Source organism: Oncorhynchus mykiss, chromosome 30, assembly GCF_013265735.2.
Source record: "Oncorhynchus mykiss isolate Arlee chromosome 30, USDA_OmykA_1.1, whole genome shotgun sequence".
In the NCBI taxonomy this organism is placed as follows: Eukaryota; Metazoa; Chordata; class Actinopteri; order Salmoniformes; family Salmonidae; genus Oncorhynchus; species Oncorhynchus mykiss.
Window position 1 is genome coordinate 6,507,301 of NC_050570.1, and position 20,712 is coordinate 6,528,012.

Genomic DNA, 20,712 nt, shown 5'->3' on the forward strand with positions numbered 1-20,712 from the left:
GAGAGCAGGAGAGAGGGAGGGGGGGAGGATGATGAGAGCAGGAGAAAGGGAGGGGGAGAGGGTAAGGGTGAGAGAGGGAGAGAGGGAGGGGGTGAGAGAGGGAGAGAGAATGAGAAAGGGAGAGAGGGGTGACAGGGACAGGGAAGATTGTAAGGTCTACTCTTTGAGAAACTGTGACACCCCTGAGGACAGAACGATCTCAGTGTGTGTCTCAGAGTCCCCACAAAGGGCCCCCTATAGGGGAAGTGGAGGGGGAAGGGATTGGATTTGTGATGCCCCTCCTAGGACCCATAAGGAGGTGAAGAGGCAGGGGAGGGGAGGAGGACGAGGTGGGAGGAGCGAGAGGGGAGGAGGAAGGAGTGGGAGGGAAGGAGGAAGGGTCGGGAGGGAGACTGACAGGGAGGAAGACACAGGACAGATAGTATCTGAGATTAAGGTATGTATGAGCAGTAGCAGCAGCTCAGAGACACAGGACTGCAGAGAGGCTGCTATCAGGCCCAGACCACCAAGGCCAAGGCCCAGACCTAGATCCGGGCCCAGTTCCAGCACCCCACAACCTCACCAGACACAATCCCACACCCAGACCCGCCCAAAACAGGCCTACCAGACACACACCTACCTGACAGAGTGCCCTACTGGACCGACAAAAGCCCACCCAACACAGAACCACCACCTAGAGGCTCAGAGCGACGCCCGACAGAGCCAGCAGACTAAGACACAGGACTGCAGAGACGGTGCCATCAGTTCTATTCCTAGATCTGACTTCATCACACCACACCCTCACCCTCCTCAAACCCCGGCCCAAGCGCAGCACAGCCAAGCCCAGCAGACACACACCCAGCCTCCCCAGATCTGCCCAAAACAGGCCCATCCGGCAAAGACCCACACCCACCCGACACAGGCCCAGACCCAGGCCCGACAGGTCCTGCCGACACAGGCCCAAAACCACAAGAGACAAGCACCCACCCATCCGACACAGGCCCAGACACTGCAGCACCACAGAGAAGGTTCCGTCAGGTCCACCTTTGACTGCCCTCCCACTCACCAGACCCAGACCCAGCAGACTCAGCATCGCAGAGAGAGTCTCACCACTGAGCCTACACACAGCCAGGAGAGCCAGGCCCAGACCCAGCAGTCAGAGGCCCAGACCCAAGCCTGGCAAATTCAGGATCGGAGAGGGAGTCCCATCACTTCTGACCCCCCTCCCACCTACCAGACCCAGGCCCAGAACCATCCTCGGCAGCAAGAGGCCTGGCAGACCATGCAACACCGTAGAGAGAGCCTTACCAGCCCCAGGCCCGACTCTGACTCCCCACCCAGTAAAGCCCAAAATGATCAGTTTCAGTCCCAGCAGCACTACAGAGAGAGTCTCCCCAGGTCCCGGCCCACTTCTGCCTCCCCTCCCAGCCACAAGACCCAAATACAGGACCACACTCCCTACACCCGACAGACACAGCAGCATCGCAGAGAGAGCACCACCAGTCCCAGGCCCCCCTCTGACTCCCCTCCCCTCCAGGAGAGCCACCAGGCCCACATCCAGGCCCACTCTTTTCAGACCGAGAGCCAGGGCAGACAGACCCAGCAGCATTGCAGAGAGAACACCACCAGCCCCAGCCCAAGGCCTACTTCTAACTCCACTCCTAGCCTGGAGAGCCATCCAAGGGCTGTCAATGTATCACCAGCTTCACATCAGAACACAGAGCCACAGAGGGAGTCCCCAGAGGAGAGACAGACAAGGACACAGACACAGGTAACCAACCGCCTGATGCTGCCAACTCAACAGGGTTTGTTTTATGTTATTAGTTTACTTGACAGGGACCATGTACAACAAACATTGCACCAGATTTGACCTACATGGCTAAGTCTCATCTGCAGTCTGTTCATGTTTATGTTTGTTCCAGTTATTAGTAAGATCTCCCCTCTGTCTATTCCAGTTGTTAATAAGATCTCCTCTCTGTCTATTCCAGTTGTTAGTAAGATCTCCCCTCTGTCTATTCCAGTTGTTAATAAGATCTCCTCTCTGTTTATTCCAGTTGTTAATAAGCTCTCCCCTCTGTCTATTCCAGATGTTAGTAAGATCTCCCCTCTGTTTATTCCAGATGTTAGTAAGATCTCCCCTCTGTCTATTCCAGTTGTTAGTAAGATCTCCCCTCTGTCTATTCCAGTTGTTAGTAAGATCTCCCCTCTGTCTATTCCAGTTGTTAGTAAGATCTCCCCTCTGTCTATTCCAGTTGTTAGTAAGATCTCCTCTCTGTCTATTCCAGTTGTTAGTAAGATCTCCCCTCTGTCTGTTCCAGATGCCTCACGATGTCCCAGAGCAGCAGCCTGGCAGGCCCCAGTGCCCAGAGCCCCGGGCCCTACAGAAGGACAGCAACAACACACCTCAGCCTGAACCAACACAGAACAACGCCTCGTTCCCCAGCTTCGTGGATGGTAAATGTAATTTCTCTGTATAGTTCATTGATTCCATATCTGAGTAACGGACATGTGATTGGTTTCTGGTGTGTACCTTGTAGTTGCTGTACTGCTGCAACCATATTGCCCAGCAATGGGACAATTAACGACCTTCTGAATGTGAATCTGAATGTGAATCTGAAACTGGCTCTGAATGTTAATTTGAATCTGACTCTGAATGTGAATCTGACTCTGAATGTGAATCTGACTCTGAATGTGAGTGTCTGACTCTAAATGTGAATCTGACTCTAAATGTGAATCTGACTCTGAATGTTAATCTGAATCTGAATCTGACTGTGAATGTGAATCTGACTGTGAATGTGAATGTGAATCTGACTCCGAATGTGAATCTGACTCTGAATGTGAATGTGAATCTGACTCTGAATGTTCATCTGAATCTGACTCTGAATGTTCATCTGACTCTGATTGTTAATCTGAATCAGACTCTGAATGGGAATATGCCTCTGAATATGCCTCTGAATGGGAATCTGTCTCTGAATCTGAATCTGACAATGAATGTGAATCTGACTCTGAATGTTAATCTGAATCTGATTCTGACTCTGAATGTGACTCTGACTCTGAATGTGGGTCTGACTCTCAATGTTAATCTGAATCTGAATGTTAATCTGACTCTGAATGTGAATCTGAATGTGAGTCTGACTATGAATGTGAATCTGACTCTGAATGTGAATCTGACTTTGAATGTGAATGTGAATCTGACTCTGACTCTGACTCTGATTCTAAATGTGAATCTGATTCTGAACCTGACTCTGACTTTGAATCTCATGCCCAGTCCCAGGTCCGTGTGAGCCGGAGGACCTGATCGATGGGATCATCTTTGCTGCTAACTACCTTGGTTCCACACAGCTGCTGTCTGACAAGAACCCATCTAAAGGAACACGCATGGCCCAGGCGCAGGAGGCTGTCAGCCAGGTCAAGGTATTCTATTTTTTTGCCTGCCTAATATTCTGATCGAATAATGAATGTCAGCTGAACTGAATATGCATTCTTCCTAACCACAATAAGGATTTTTGCCTTTGAAAAAACTCACAGTTGGAGTACACTTTTTCAGCCACATGGTGGAGCGCTCTCATTCCTTTTCACCATGTTTTGTGTGTCTACCATTTATGACAGGATTTCCCAACTGGTGGTGATTAATTTGCCCCCCCCCCCCCCCCCCCCACACACAGATTTTTCTTAAAATATTATTATAATAAAAAATATGTATATATATTCATTGTTGGACATAAAAAAAAACGGTTTTAAAAAAAGGCAGGAAATTAGATCCAAGTGATTTTACTTTAATCTGTTCCCAAGTATTCCCACGTATAATAGAGAGACACGTGATCGTATACAAATGTAAGGAAGGTTTGAAAGTGTTACGTTTTAGTCAAATATTAAATCTGTTTGGGATTCTTGCGGTCGATTTGCAGTCTACAAATGATTTGCAATTATGTTGATTTGCAATTATTCATCCCGCGGCTGAATCTAGTTGACGATCCCTTATCTATGATGATCTGCTGCCCACAGAGCCAAGATGAAGACTCTCAGATGGTGACAGAAGTTGACCTCTTCATCTCCACCAAAGCAGTCAAAGTGCTGAATGCTGACACACAGGTGTGTAGCTACAGTATTGAGCTATGTGTCTAGGGAAAACACTCAACTCTGTGTTAGCGTTGCATCTGCCGTCAGGTTGTGGTTTCAATTCAGGAAGTTGACTGAAATTTCAGTTTCAATTCTTATTCTCCTTATTGAAAAAATCTGATCTACTATCATAAGAGTCCTATGTCTTGCTCTTCTAGCTTTAGGGGCATCCTGTGGACATGTTGTTCAGGACCGTTTACTCCACACAGTACCAAGTTATTACCACAGCAGCTATATATATAGTTGATAAATGATATATATATATCATTATCATTTATCAACTGGGTGGTTCGAGTCCTGAATGCTAATTGGCCGACAGCCATTGTATATGGGGTGGCAGGGTAGCCTAGTGGTTAGAGCGTTGGACTAGTAACCAGAAGGTTGCAATCCCTGAGCTGTCGTTCTGCCCCTGAACAGGCAGTTAACCCACTGTTCCCCGGTAGGCTGTCATTGAAAATAAGAATTTGTTCTTAACTGACTTGCCTAGTTAAATAAAGGTAAAAACTAAAAATCAGACTGTATACCACGGGTATGACAAAGCATTTATTTTTACTGATCTAATTAAGTTGGTAACCAGTTTATAATAGCAATAAGGTACCTCAGGGGTTTGTGGTATATGGCCAATATACCAATATAAGGGATGTATCCAAGAACAGCCGTGGTATATTGGCCATATACCACACCTCCTCAGGCCTTATTGTACTAAGTTATTACCACAGCAGCTATATATATTATTCACCCCCCCAGGAGACGCTGATGGACAGTTATTACCACAGCAGCCATATATATTATTTACCCCCCCCCCCAGGAGACGCTGATGGACAGTTATTACCACAGCAGCTATACATATTATTTACCCCCCCAGGAGATGCTGATGGACAGTTATTACCACAGCAGCCATATATATTATTCACCCCCCCAGGAGACGCTGATGGACAGTTATTACCACAGCAGCCATATATATTATTTACCCCCCCCCCAGGAGACGCTGATGGACAGTTATTACCACAGCAGCTATACATATTATTTACCCCCCCAGGAGATGCTGATGGACAGTTATTACCACAGCAGCCATATATATTATTCACCCCCCCAGGAGACGCTGATGGACAGTTATTACCACAGCAGTCATATATATTATTCACCCCCCCAGGAGACGCTGATGGACAGTTATTACCACAGCAGCTATACATATTATTTACCCCCCCAGGAGATGCTGATGGACAGTTATTACCACAGCAGCTATACATATTATTTACCCCCCCAGGAGATGCTGATGGACAGTTATTACCACAGCAGCTATATATATTATTTACCCCCCCAGGAGACGCTGATGGACAGTTATTACCACAGCAGCCATATATTTTATTTCCCCCCCCCCCCCCCCCCCCCAGGAGATGCTGATGGACAGTTATTACCACAGCAGCCATATATATTATTCACCCCCCCCAGGAGACGCTGATGGACAGTTATTACCACAGCAGCTATACATATTATTTACCCCCCCAGGAGACGCTGATGGACAGTGCGTTGCGTTCCATATCCTACATCGCAGACATCGGGAGCATCGTGGTTCTGATGGCTCGGACCCGTATGGCAGGAACATCCTCACAGGACTGTACTGAAGCTGATCTCTCCTCCTCAGAGGGACAGAGACACTACAGAATGATCTGCTATGTCTTTGAGTCAGAAGACGTGAGTACTGGGCTGGCAGCCTTAAAATAAGATTCTGTTCTGTTCTATTTTGTTTTATTCTGTTCTATTCTATTCTGTTCTGTTCTATTCTGTTATATTCTGTTCTGTTCTCTTCTGTTCTATTCTGTTCTGTTTTATTCTGTTCTATTCTTATTCTGTTCTATTCTGTTCTATTCTATTATGTTCTATTCTTATTCTGTTCTATTCTGTTCTGTTCTATTATGTTCTATTCTTATTCTGTTCTGTTCTATTATGTTCTATTCTGTTCTATTCTGTTCTATTCTGTTCTATTCTGTTCTATTCTATTATGTTCTATTCTTATTCTGTTCTGTTCTATTCTATTCTATTCTATTATGTTCTATTCTATTATGTTCTATTCTATTATGTTCTATTCTTATTCTGTTCTATTCTGTTCTATTCTGTTCTATTCTGTTCTATTCTGTTCTGTTCTATTCTATTCTGTTCTATTCTTATTCTGTTCTGTTTTATTCTGTTCTATTCTGTTCTATTCTATTCTGTTCTGTTCTATTATGTTCTGTTCTATTCTTATTCTGTTCTATTCTGTTCTATTATATTATATTCTGTTCTATTATGTTCTGTTCTATTCTTATTCTGTTCTATTCTGTTCTATTCTTATTCTGTTCTGTTTTATTCTGTTCTATTCTGTTCTATTCTATTCTGTTCTATTCTGTTCTGTTCTATTCTTATTCTGTTCTATTCTGTTCTATTATATTATATTCTGTTATATTCTTATTCTGTTCTGTTTTATTCTATTCTATTCTGTTCTGTTTTATTCTGCTCTATTCTGTTCTATTCTCCCACTCTTCAACTTTGAGTACTGTTGAATGTTATTGATCAATTGGGGCAATGATTTTGTTATTTGAGATTCTCTGGCACAGTATTTGCGAAGGTCAAATCAAATGTTAATGGTCACAAACACATGGTTATCAGATGTTAATGTTCACATACACATGGTTAGAAGATGTTATTGGTCACATACACATGGTTATCAGATGTTAATGTTCACATACACATGGTTAGCAGATGTTATTGGTCACATACACATGGTTAGTAGATGTTATTGGTCAAATACACATGGTTAGTAGATGTTATTGGTCACATACACATGGTTAGCAGATGTTAATGTTCACATACACATGGTTAGCAGATGTTATTGGTCACATACACATGGTTAGTAGATGTTATTGGTCACATACACATGGTTATCAGATGTTAATGGTCACATACACATGGTTATCAGATGTTAATGGTCACATACACATGGTTAGTAGATGTTATTGGTCACATACACATGGTTATCAGATGTTATTGGTCACATACACATGGTTATCAGATGTTAATGGTCACATACACATGGTTAGTAGATGTTAATGGTCACATACACATGGTTAGTAGATGTTAATGGTCACATACACATGGTTAGCGGATGTTAATGCGAGTGTAGCAAATGCTTGTGCTTCTAGTTCTGACTATGCAGTTAAAATCTAACAAGTAATCTAACATTCACAACAACGACCTAATACACACAAATCTAAAGGGGGGAATGAGAATATGTACATATAAATATATGGATGAGCGATGGCCGTGCGGCATAGGCAAGATGCAGTAGATGGTATAGAATACAGTATTTACATATGAGATGAGTAATGTAGGATATGTAAACATTATATAAAGTGGCGTTATTTAAAGTGACTAGTGATACCTTTATTAAGTCCATTTATTAAAGTGGTCAGAGATTTGAGTGTGTATGGTGACAGCAGCCTCTCTATGTTAGTGATGGCTGTTTAACAGTCGGATGGCCTTGAGATAGAATGGCCTATACACTATTACAGTACACTATTACTGAACATCATTTTAAAGCTTTGAAAATGTATATGGCTTGTACAGAGGCCCTACCTTATTTAACTCTGTTGGCTTTCCTATAACACGTGTTATATCTTCCTATAACATGTGCTATGTCTCCCTATAACATGTGTTATAGCTTCCTATAACATGTGCTATGTCTCCCTATAACATGTGCCATGTCTCCCTATAACATGTGTTATAGCTTCCTATAACATGTGTTATAGCTTGCTATCTATAACATGTGTTATAGCTTCCTATAACATGTGTTATAGCTTCCTGTAACATGTGTTATAGCTTCCTATAACATGTGTTATAGCTTCCTGTAACATGTGTTATAGCTTCCTATAACATGTGTTATAGCTTCCTATAACATGTGTTATAGCTTCCTATAACATGTGTTATAGCTTCCTATAACATGTGTTATAGCTTCCTGTAACATGTGTTATAGCTTCCTATAACATGTGTTATAGCTTCCTGTAACATGTGTTATAGCTTCCTATAACATGTGTTATATCTTCCTATAACATGTGTTATAGCTTGCTATCTATAACATGTGTTATAGCTTCCTATAACATGTGCTATGTCTCCCTATAACATATGTTATAGCTTCCTATAACATGTGCTATGTCTCCCTATAACATGTGCTATGTCTCCCTATAACATGTGCCATGTCTCCCTATAACATGTGTTATAGCTTCCTATAACATGTGTTATAGCTTGCTATCTATAACATGTGTTATAGCTTCCTATACCATGTGATATGTCTCCCTATAACATGTGCTATGTCTCCCTATAACATGTGCTATGTCTTCATTCATCATTTCAGTTGGTCCCTAACTGTGTGCTCTCTCCCACCTCTGTATTGTGGTCAACTTGAATAGCTTGTAGTTTCCATTGAGTAGTTATCCCCTACCAACCGGCATCCCTCCCTTTGCCCCCTCTCTATATCCCCTCCCTATATCCCCTTCCCCCTCTGGCCCCCCTCCCTTTGCCCCCTCCCTATATCCCCTTTCCCCTCCGGCCTACCTCCCTATGCCCCCACCCTTTTCCCCCTCTCTATATCCCCTTCCCCATCTGGCCCCCCTCCCTTTGCCCCCTCCCTATATCCCCATCCCCCTCCGGCCTACCTCCCTATGCCCCCTTCCTTTTCCCCCTCCCTATGTCCCCTTCCCACTCCGCAGGCCCAGCTCATTGCCCAGTCCATCGGACAGGCATTCAGCGTTGCCTACAGGGAGTTCCTCCGAGCCAATGGGATCAATCCTAAGGACCTGAGTCAGAAGCAATACAGTGACATCATCAATTCCCAGGAAATGTACAATGACGACCTGGTCCATTTCTCAAACTCTGACAACTGTAAAGAGGTGAAGTGTGTGTGTGTGTGTGTGTGTGTGTGTGTGTGTGTGTGTGTGTGTGTGTGTGTGTGTGTGTGTGTGTGTACTGAAGTGTAAAGTGGTGTGACGGCCTACTGTTGTGAGCAGAGCTTTGATTGTTGACCGTGATGCATGACACTTCAGGATGTATTGCCCCCTTCCTTCCTTCCTTCATTCCTTCCTTCCTTCCTTCCTTCCTTCCTTCCTTCCTTCCTTCCTTCCTTCCTTCCTTCCTTCCTTCCTTCCTTCCAGTAAATTAAAAGAGATAACTTTGAAGAGTACAAGTAAGCAACCTAGTGGTTAAGTAAGCAACCTAGTGGTTAGAGCATTGGGCCAGTAGCCGGAAGTTTGCTGGATCGAATATATGAGCTGACAAGGTCAAATCTGTCGTTCTGTCCTTGAGTAAGGCAGTTAACCCATTGGTCCCTGGGCGCCGAAGACCTGGATGTCGGTTAAGGCAGCCCTTACCACCTCTATGATTCAGAGGGGTTGGCTTCATTCTTATTCTAAAATGTATTAAATTGTTTGTTTTTTTCTCGTCAATCTACAGACAATACCCCATAATGACAAACAAAAACTGTTTTTTATAAATGTTTGCTAATTTATAAAAAATAAAAAAAACTGATATCACATTTACATAAATAATCAGACCCTTTACTCAGTACTTTGTTGAAACATTTTTAGCATTAAGTCTTCTTGGGTATGACGCTACAAGCTTGGCACACCTGTATTTAGGAAGTTTCTCCCATTCTTCTCTGCAGATCTTCTCAAGCTCTGTCAGGCTGGATTGGGAGCGTTGCTGCACAGCTATTTTCAGGTCTCTCCAGAGATGCTTGATCAGGTTCAAGTTCGGGCTCTGGCTGGGACACGCAAGGACATTCAGAGACCTGTCCCGATGACACTTCTGCATTGTCTTGGCTGTGTGCTTAGGATCGTTGTCCTGTTGGAAGGTGAACCTTCGCCCCAGTCTGAGGTCTTGAGCGTTCTGGAGCAGGTTTTCATCAAGGATCTCTCTGTACTTTGCTCCGTTCATCTTTGCTCGATCCTGACTAGTCTCCCAGTCCCTGCTGCTGAGAAACATCCCGACAGCATGATGCTGCCACCATCATGCTTCACCGTAAGGATGGTGCCAGGTTTCCTCCATGTTTGGCATTCAGGCCAAAGAGTTAAATCTTGGCTCATCAGACCATAGAATCTAGTTTCTCATGATCTGAGAGTCTTTAGGTGCTTTATGGCAAACTCCAAGCGGACTGTTATGTGCCTTTAAATGAATGGTTTCCGTCTGGCCTCTCTACCAGAAAGGCCTGATTTGGGGAGTACTGTATAGATGGTTGTCCTTCTGGGAGGTTCTCCGATTTCCACAGAGGAACTCTGGAGCTCTGTCAGAGTTATCATCGGGTTTTTGGTCACTTCCCTGACCAAGGTCCTTCTCCCCGATTGCTCAGTTTGGCCCGACTGCCAGCTCTAGGAAAAGTCTTGGTGGTTCCAAACTTCTTCCATTTAAGAATGATGGAGGCCACTGTGTTCTTGGGGACCTTTCAGATCTGTGCCTCGACACAATCCTGTCTCGGAGCTCTATGGACAATTCCTTCGACCTCATGAATTGGTTTTTCCTCTGACAACTTTTTTTTTGCCCTGTTTTCTCTCCAATTTCGTGGTATCCAATTGGTAGTTACAGTCTTGTCTGTACGGACTCGGGAGAGTCGAAGGTCGAGAGCCATGTGTCCTCCGAAACACAACCCAAACAAGCCGCACTGCTTCTTGACACAATGCTCACTTAACCCGGAAGCCAGCCGCACCAATGTGTCGGAGGAAACACCGTGCACCTGGCGACAGTGTCAGAGTGCACTACGCCCAGCCCACCACAGGAGTCGCTAGTGCTCGATGGGACAAGGACATCCCTGCTGCCAAACCCTCCCCAAACCCGGGCGACGCTGGGCCAATTGTGTGCCACCACATGGGTCTCCCGGTCGTGGCCAGCTGCGACAGAGTCTGGACGAACCCAGAATCTCTAGTGGCACAGCTAGCACTGCGATGTAGTGCCATAGACCACTGTGCCACTCAGGAGGCCAAATTGTGTGACCTTAAATAGACATCTTTCCAAATCACGTCCAATCAATTGAATATACCACAGGTGGACTCTTATCAAGTTGTAGAAACATCTCAAGGATGATCAATGGAAACAGGATGCACCTGAGCTCAATTTCGATTCTCGTAACATAGGGTCTGAATACTTATGTAAATAAGGTATTTTTGTTTAGATTTTTCAAAAAATTTGCAAACATTTCCAAAAACCTGTTTTCACTTTGTCATTATCAAGTATTGTGTGTAGATTGCTGAGGATTTATTTAATTTAATCCATTTAAGAATAAGGCTGTAATGTAACAAATTGTGGGAAAAGTCAAGGGTTCTGAATACTTTCCGAAGTCACTATACACTAACAACTTAAATCAGATGGCTGAGAACCTGGGGGTGGTGATAGTAGAGTCTGAACTCTCTCTCCCCTCCCCCTCGCTCTCTACCTCTCTCCCCCCCCCCCCCTTTCTCTCTCTCTCTCTCTCTCTCTCTCTCTCTCTCTCTCTCTCTCTCTCTCTCTCTCTCTCTCTCTCTCCTCCCCCTCTCTCTCTCTCGGTCTCTCCCTCTCTCTCTCTCGGTCTCTCCCTCTCTCTCTCGGTCTCTCCCTCTCTCTCTCCCCTCCCCCTCTCTCTCTCTCGGTCTCTCCCTCTCTCTCTCCCCTCCCCCTCGCTCTCTCGGTCTCTCCCTCTCTCTCTCTCTCCCCTCCCCCTCTCTCCCGCTCTCTCTCTCTCTCCCCTCCCCCTCTCTTTCCCCCTCCCCCTCTCTCTCTCTCTCTCCCCCTCCCCTCTCTCCCTCTCCCCCTCTCTCTCTCCCCGAGTCCCCCCTCTCTCGCTCTCTCTCTCTCTCTCCCCCCCTCTCTCTCTCCCCTCCCCTCTCTCTCTCCTCCCCCTCTCTCTCTCTCCCCTCCCCCTCTCTTTCCCACTCCCCCTCTCTCTCTCTCTCCCCCTCCCCTCTCTCTCTCTCCCTTTCCCCCTCTCTCTCTCCCCGTGTCCCCCCTCTCTCCCCTCCCCCTCTCTCTCGGTCTCTCTCTCTCCTTCCCCCTCTCTAACTCCCCCCCCACCCTCTCTCTCTCTCTCTCTCGGTCTCTCTCCCCCCCCTCCCCTCTCACTCAGTCTGTCTCTCTCGCTCTCTCTCCCCACCCACTCTCTCTCTCCCCTCTCGCTCCTCCCCTCTCTCTCCCCCCCTCTCTCTCTCTCTCTCCCTCCCCCCTCCTCCATAGCTGGAGTTGGAGAAGCAGAAGGGTGAGAGCCTAGGTGTGGTGATAGTGGAGTCTGGCTGGGGCTCCATCCTGCCTACGGTGATCCTAGCTAACATGTTGAACAGCGGCCCAGCTGCCCGCTCTGGGAAGCTCAACGTGGGAGACCAGATCATGTCCATCAACAACACTAGCCTGGTAGGGCTACCACTAGCTACCTGCCAGGGTATCATCAAGGTACCGTACACCAGTCACTAGTCAGACATGTCCATCAACAACACTAGCCTGTTAGGGCTACCACTAGCTACCTGCCAGGGTACAATCAAGGTACCATCAACAACACAAAATAAGTAAGCCTTGTCCGAGCCAGAACGGCCCATAACACATCTGGTTCCAGCCTTTTGTATGACTCGACCGGACAACCCCCTACCTCCCAATCTCAGGGCGGACACTCTGTCAGGCAGTCATGCCTGACAATGCTAGTTAGCATTGTGTGTGGTAATACTAGCTTAGTGTTGCAGACCAGATCAAGTCCATCAATAACACCAGCCTGGTGGGGCTTTACCACTAGCCACCTGCCAGGGCATCGTCAAGGGTTACGTTCCAAACATTTAAAAGACACACCCTCGTCCACTTACCCACTCGCCTTATGCCCTTGGAGGGAATCCCCGTCGCCATCTTGGATGGATGGTCCAAAATGATTAGGAAGTTTACAACGCAAGCTCTCGTTTTTTAGTCGGCATTGCGAGTGTACAATTATGTTCACTCCAGGGGGCCTTATAAAATTCCCAATAATTCAATTCGCGACGATTGTACATCCGCTAAGAAAAGTCAGCTAAGAAAAACTTAAAAACAATATCAATGGAGAAGTCAACATACAAGTGCAAGTAAAAACGAATGCAAATTAAGTTAGAAGTGATGCTGTTAGTGCGCATGACGGCACAAACACGTCTCGTAAAAAGTAAATATGTTTTTGTTTGGTTATCTTCTGAAAATTGTAGAAATGTTCCTTATTCAGAAGTTCCAGCTAGGCAGGCTAACGTTAGTTAATTTGCTAGCTGTCATACAGTAGGCGTATATTAATAAGTATATATTTAATATAAGTAGACGTGCACTCATGCATGTAAAGCACCCACAAGCTTCCGGGGGCTGAAAACACAATCGTCGCAGGATGAACGAGTGACGTTTCCGGCCAAGGGCGATCCATTTAAAAATCATTCCTTCCTCCCTCCCCCGTTGCCCTGCAAGTGTATACTGGTCAGACGTCATGATACATCATCAGAAGTGTCCACTAAATGTGAGGGCTGAGGGGATATATGTGTTTGGACTGCAGCCTATGTCTGGAGCATACAGTCAACTCAGGCAGCATCTATATTATGTTACTGCTCATTGAGCCTGTTTTACTTTTTTTTAACTCAAAAGTTCAAACCCCTTCCTTTATTTGTCTCTTATCAGTCATTAAAGAAAAGGAGATGAGGAAGCCATTGGTATTGAGATTGAGATCGACACAGCCATTCTAGGAAGACATTCTAGAGTATTGAGATTGAGACAGGGCCATTCTAGGAAGCCATTTTAGTGTATTGAGGTTGAGACAAATGCATGCTTTTCAACCGATCGCTGCCTGCACCCGCATGCCCGCCTAGCATCACCACCCTGGATGGTTCCGACCTAGAATATGTGGACATCTATAAGTACCTAGGTGTCTGGCTAGACTGCAAACTCTCCTTCCAGACTCATATCAAACATCTCCAATCGAAAATCAAATCAAGAGTCGGCTTTCTATTCCGCAACAAAGCCTCCTTCACTCACGCCGCCAAGCTTACCCTAGTAAAACTGACTATCCTACCGATCCTCGACTTCGGCGATGTCATCTACAAAATGGCTTCCAACACTCTACTCAGCAAACTGGATGCAGTCTATCACAGTGCCATCCGTTTTGTCACTAAAGCACCTTATACCACCCACCACTGCGACTTGTATGCTCTAGTCGGCTGGCCCTCGCTACATATTCGTCGCCAGACCCACTGGCTCCAGGTCATCTACAAGTCCATGCTAGGTAAAGCTCCGCCTTATCTCAGCTCACTGGTCACGATGGCAACACCCATCCGTAGCACGCGCTCCAGCAGGTGTATCTCACTGATCATCCCTAAAGCCAACACCTCATTTGGCCGCCTTTCGTTCCAGTACTCTGCTGCCTGTGACTGGAACGAATTGCAAAAATCGCTGAAGTTGGAGACTTTTATCTCCCTCACCAACTTCAAACATCAGCTATCTGAGCAGCTAACCGATCGCTGCAGCTGTACATAGTCTATTGGTAAATAGCCCACCCATTTTCACCTACCTCATCCCCATACTGTTTTTATTTATTTATTTTTCTGCTCTTTTGCACACCAATATCTCTACCTGTACATGACCATCTGATAATTTATCACTCCAGTGTTAATCTGCAAAATTGTAATTATTCGCCTACCTCATGCCTTTTGCACACATTGTATATAGACTCCCCCTTTGTTTTCTACTGTGTTATTGACTTGTTAATTGTTTACTCCATGTGTAACTCTGTGTTGTCTGCTCATACTGCTATGCTTTATCTTGGCCAGGTCGCAGTTGCAAATGAGAACTTGTTCTCAACTAGCCTACCTGGTTAAATAAAGGTGAAATAAAAAATAAAATAAAAAAAACAGGGCCATTCTAGAGTATTGAGAATGAGATCGACACAGCCATTCTAGAGTATTGAGGTTGAGACAGGGCCATTCTAGAGTATTGAGGTTGAGACAGGGCCATTCTAGAGTATTGAGGTTGAGACAGGGCCATTCTAGAGTATTGAGGTTGAGACAGGGCCATTCTAGAGTATTGAGGTTGAGACAGGGCCATTCTAGAGTATTGAGGTTGAGACAGGGCCATTCTAGAGTATTGAGGTTGAGACAGGGCCATTCTAGAGTATTGAGGTTGAGACAGGGCCATTCTAGAGCAGGTATTCCCAAACTGTAATGCTGTCGGGGGTACGCCAAATAAAAATGTGATTCACATTTTTTTTAAATAATAATAATAATTCTTCACATTTTCAAACAGTTTCATTTTCCAACGGGGCTATACATTTGGGTGAGTTTGTTTTTCTCGCCTGAGTAGCCTCGTTTCACTGCCAAAAATAAAATGAAACCATCTATTGTTCAGCGAAATGACAACACAATGTCAAATACAGGTAGCCTAGTCAAATAATTAACATCCAATCACATTAACCGTCACTCTCTAGCGGGAATTCCACTAACGGTCCGTATGGAGTCAAACGTAGCTGCTGCTCATTCCATTTGTTCGAAAATGGATAAATGGTTAAAAAAAAGACAAATACCAGCTCTACTGGTAGTACTACATTGATTTGGGGTTCACTTATATTGCCTTTCCTCAGCCACAGTGTGTTATATGTGCAAAAGTACTATCTCACAACTCAATGAAACCTTGCGCACTCTTGCGCAGACATGTAGAAACTGTCAGAGTCTAGGTGATGTGGGTAAGGCGGAGTCGGGCGCAGGACACAGAGATGAGTAATAATAGTAACTTTTACTCAAAAATAATCTTCCAACAAGGAGAACAAAAATCCAGAATCACATAAACGAGACAACTGACAACAATAAACACGCACAAAAACCATGATGGCTCCAGAGGGTTAAATAGGGAAATAATTCAAACGTAATGGGAACCAGGTGTGTACAATACAGACAAAACAAATGGAAAAAGAAATGTAGATCGGTGGAGGCTAGAGAGCCGGTGACGTCGAACGCCGCCCGAACATGGAGAGGCACCAACTTCGGCCTCATCGAAATTGCAACAAGCGGTTCTGTGAAAATTGAATTGAATCAGAAGCCACTGCCAGATTTCTGGATTGGGCTGCCCTCAGCGTGTCCTGCCTTGGGAAATCGTGCTGTTAAGACACTGAGGCCCTTTGCAACCACGTACCTATGTGAGAGTGAATTCTCGGTCCTCACTAGCATGAACACTAAATACAGGTACAGACTGTGTGTGGAAAATTATTTAAGACGGAGACTCTCTCCAATACAACCCAAAATTGCAGAGTTATGTGAATCCTTTCAAGCACACCCTTCTCATTAACCTGTGGTGAGTTATTCACAATGTTTAATGAACAAATAAGGTTTTATATGTAAGATTGTTAAATAAATAGCAAAATTATTGATTATTATTATATTATTATTTGTGCCCTGGTCCTATAAGAGCTCTTTGTCACTTCCCACGAGCCGGGTTGTGACAACTCACACTCATTCTTATGTTTAATAAATGTATCGTATAGTGTGTGTGGCATGCTTACAATGATGTCAAGAAAACTACATTTGAGAGTGCGCTGACCCTGGTGCTAGAGGGGGTACAGCTGGAGGTTGAATGTTTGAAGGGGTACGGGACTATAACAAGTTTGGGAACCACTGTTCTAGAGTATTGAGATTGAGATCCACACAGCCATTCTAGGAAGACATTTTAGAGTATTGAGATAAACACAGCCATTCTACAGTATTGAGTTTGAGATACGGCCATTCTAGAGTATTGAGATTGAGACTTGGCCATTCTAGGAAGCCATTCTAGAGTATTGAGACACTCTAGAATGGCCATTGTTATTTATCGTGTTCCGGTCGTCTTGCCAGGGTCTGAAGAGCCAGGTTCAGGTGAAGCTGAGCATCGTGAGTTGTCCTCCTGTCACCACTGTCCTCATCAAGAGACCCGACCTCAAGTTCCAGCTGGGCTTCAGTGTTCAGAACGGCATCGTGAGTAGGATTATGATATCGTTATAATGCATTATAAGACTTGTCATAAGCATGTATGACGTCTTTGTACTCTAATCATCATCTCTCTTATAATGATCCTGATAACAGCCATTTGGATTCAGAGAGTTGAGCTTTTCTTTCCCTCTCCTCAGATCTGCAGTCTGATGCGCGGCGGTATCGCAGAGCGAGGAGGGGTACGAGTCGGCCACAGGATCATTGAGATCAATGGGCAGAGTGTTGTTGCCATGCCGCATGAGAAAATAGTCCAGACCCTGTCTGTATCAGTGGGAGAGGTGAGCATCAGGATCCTATGACTGTTAGCTAATTGCCAACGTTATACACGTTCAATGAATAGCCAATCAGAAAACTCTTTTGACGAAACAGACTAATAAGCATTTATAAAAATACAAGTGAGTGTCTTCATGATGAGTACTGATCTGTCCGATTCTCTCCTCACCCTCCTCCTCCTCACTCTCCTCCTCCTCCTCCTCACTGTTCTCCTCCTCCTCACTCTCCTCCTCCTCCTCACTCTCCTCCTGCTCCACCTCCTCCTCACTCTCCTCCTCCTTCTCCCCCTCACTCTCCTCCTCCTTCTCCCCCTCACTCTCCTCTTCCTCCTCCTCCTCACTCTCCTCCTCCTCTTCCTCCCTCTCCTCCTCCTCCCTCTCCTCCTCCTCACTCTCCTCCTCCTCCTCCTCCTCCTCCTCACTATTCTCCTCCTCCTCCTCACTCTCCTCCTCCTCCTCACTCTCCTCTTCCTCACTCTCCTTCTCCTCTTCCTCACTCTCCTTCTCCTCTTCCTCACTCTCCTCCTCACTGTCCTCCTCCTCTTCCTCTTCCTCATCCTCTTCCTCACTCTCCTCCTCACTGTCCTCCTCCTCTTCCTCTTCCTCATCCCCTTCACTCTCCTCCTCCTCCTCCTCATCACTCTCCTCCTCCTCTTCCTCATTCTCCTCTTCCTCCTCCTCACTCTCCTCCTCCTCTTCCTCCTCTTCCTCTTCCTCCCCACTCTCCCATACCGCCTCCTCTTCCTCATTCTCCTCCTCCTCTTCCTCACTCTCCTCCTCACTCTCCTGCTCTCTTCCTCACTCTCTTCCTCCTTCTCCTCCCTCTCCTCTTCCTCCTCATCCTCTCCTCTTCCTCACTCTTCATCCTCTTCCTCCTCCTCCTCACTCTCCTTCTCCTACTCCTCACTCTCCTCCTTCTACTCCTCCTCCTCCTCCTCTCTCTCCTCTCCCTCTTCCTCACTCTCACTCTCCTCCTTCTCCTCCTCCTCACTCACCTCTTTCTCCTCTTCCGCCTCCTCCTTCTCCTCACTCTCCTGCTCTCTTCCTTACTCTCTTCCTCCTCCTCCTTCTCCTCCTCCTCCTCCTCCTCACGCTCCTCCTCCTCCTCTTCCTTACTCTCCTCCACCTCCTCTTCCTCCACTTCTTCTTCCTCCTACTCCTCATTCTCCTCCTCCTCTTCCTCACTCTCCTTCTCCTTTTCCTCACTCACCTCTTTCTCCTCTTCCTCACTCTCCTCCTCCTTCTCCTTCTCCTCACTCACCTCTTTCTCCTCTTCCTCCTCCTCCTCTCTGTCAGATCAACATGAAGACCATGCCTGCAGTGATGTTCAGACTGTTAACAGGACAGGAGACTCCTGTTTACATCTAGTCTCTCCATGCCTGCTCCCTCAATGGCACCCTTTTTCCTGTGTAGTGCACCACTTCTAACCATGGCCCATATGGCTGTAGGTTCACTATGTGAGGAATAGGGTGGCATTTGGTATGCATATTTTTCCGCGTACTCTCTCACTGCTTCTGCATGTCTAGGAGAAAGATGTTGGACAGACAGGATGAGTGACAGGCAGAGGAGGCTGGTATTCCAGCCATTCCAATGAGCCTGTTCTCCGGTGTATAGTGACACCAGCCTCCACTGGTGACAGGGTGGTGGTACATTAGCAACATTTATTTTGTATATATCATTTTATTTTGGGAGTAATATGTTACTATGCTTAAAAATTACAACAACAACAACAACAAAAATTCAACTTCAGGCTTAGTTGGAGTAGCCTGGAGAACACATTGTTTGGCGATGTTAGCTAAACAGACTGGTACCAGGCTATAATTGAACAGCTACACGGTCATAATGGTTTGATGTGTACAGTGTGTGTGTGTGCCTGTGTGTGCGTGTGTGTGAATACGTGTGAATACTGTTAAAAGAACTGTAAAGGCAAGGTAAATTATTATGTTCTTATGACTAGATTGCAAACGCACCACAATTTATTTCCAATTTAATAACATGCAAGATTAAACAATGTAGTGACATAAATGTGTTGATACGGTAACTGAACTTATTGTAGGGAAGGGGTTGGTCTGTCGTTATTCTTCAATAGCAGGGATATTTAAGCTACATCCCGTGTATACCTAAACAGCATAGGACAAGGCTATTCTTCAATAGCAGGGGTATTTAAGCTACGTCCCGTGTATACCTAAACAGCATAAGACAAGGCTATTCTTCAATAGCAGGGCTATTTAAGCTACATCCCGTGTATACCTAAACAGCATAGGACAAGGCTATTCTTCAATAGCAGGGGTATTTAAGCTATGTCCCGTGTATACCTAAACAGCATAGGACAAGGCTATTCTTCAATAGCAGGGATATTTAAGCTACGTCCCGTGTATACCTAAACAGCATAGGACAAGGCTATTCTTCAATAGCAGGGCTATTTAAGCTACATCCCGTGTATACCTAAACAGCATAGGACAAGGCTATTCTTCAATAGCAGGGATATTTAAGCTATGTCCCGTGTATACCTAAACAGCATAGGACAAGGCTATTCTTCAATAGCAGGGCTATTGTTGCCTGGTCTGTCATTGGAGCCTGCCGTGCCAATGCATAACTACTACCTTATGAGTTGGTAAGACAACAACACAGACCGATCTGGGGACCAGGCTAAGGGGGGGGTGGGGGGGGGGGGGGTATTGAGCAACAGAAAACAATGTAATGTAGTGTGTCCCAAATCACACCCTTTCCACTGGGAACATATATCATTTCCAATGTCTAGTTTTGATTTACATTTGGTTGAGTTTGTCAAATAATGTGAATTCAATGTGAAATCAACAACAACAACAACAAGAACAACATTTCACCATGTCATTGGATTTATGGGGGGGAGGGGGAGGGGTTGAAGTGTCATGGAAACATCGATTCAACAAAACATTTTTGTTGTCCAGTGGGTATTCCCCTAGATAGTGCACTAGTTTTGACCATGCTCTAATCAAAAGTAGTGCACTATGTAGGGAATAGGGTACCCTTTGGAATTACAAACCAGTGTCTGGAAGCTGTCCTTTTCTCTCTATACTGCCTTGGATGTAACAAAGGTTTCAATATAACATTATGGCAATGCTGAAAGCCAAAGATAATATTGCAACATGTATTCTTTAAAAAAATAAAAATGAACGAGTGCACTGCATTTTGGAATGCAGAGCAGGTATAATGAGAATGTATAAACTTGTTTAGTTGCTGTATTGTGAGAAGCTAAGAATATACTGTGATTAATGAAATGTTAATGACAATGCTTAATATTGCTTTCCAAATACGTTAAAAAAAAAATTAAAAAATAAAAGGGATTTATGACATGCAATGATGAAAATAATGTA

At 45.1% G+C, this 20,712-nt stretch overlaps 1 protein-coding gene across 2 annotated transcripts; it reads left to right on the plus strand.

Annotated features, from left to right (window-relative positions):
- The first annotated feature begins 59 nt into the window (after positions 1 to 59).
- On the plus strand, positions 60 to 20,654 carry LOC110522710 (amyloid-beta A4 precursor protein-binding family A member 1). 2 transcript variants are annotated; one of them, XM_036969133.1, is made up of 10 exons: positions 60 to 1,750; positions 2,298 to 2,439; positions 3,248 to 3,393; positions 3,985 to 4,071; positions 5,608 to 5,793; positions 8,841 to 9,020; positions 12,325 to 12,537; positions 16,950 to 17,069; positions 17,222 to 17,362; positions 18,653 to 20,654. In XM_036969133.1, the coding sequence occupies exons 1-10, from the start codon at positions 110 to 112 to the stop codon at positions 18,722 to 18,724; spliced, it is 2,928 nt and encodes a 975-aa protein (XP_036825028.1). In that variant the 5' UTR covers positions 60 to 109; the 3' UTR covers positions 18,725 to 20,654. The 2 variants fall into 2 exon arrangements, with proteins under 2 accessions (XP_036825028.1, XP_036825029.1); XM_036969134.1 differs by having other exon boundaries at positions 2,298 to 2,433.
- Positions 20,655 to 20,712: the final 58 nt, after the last annotated feature.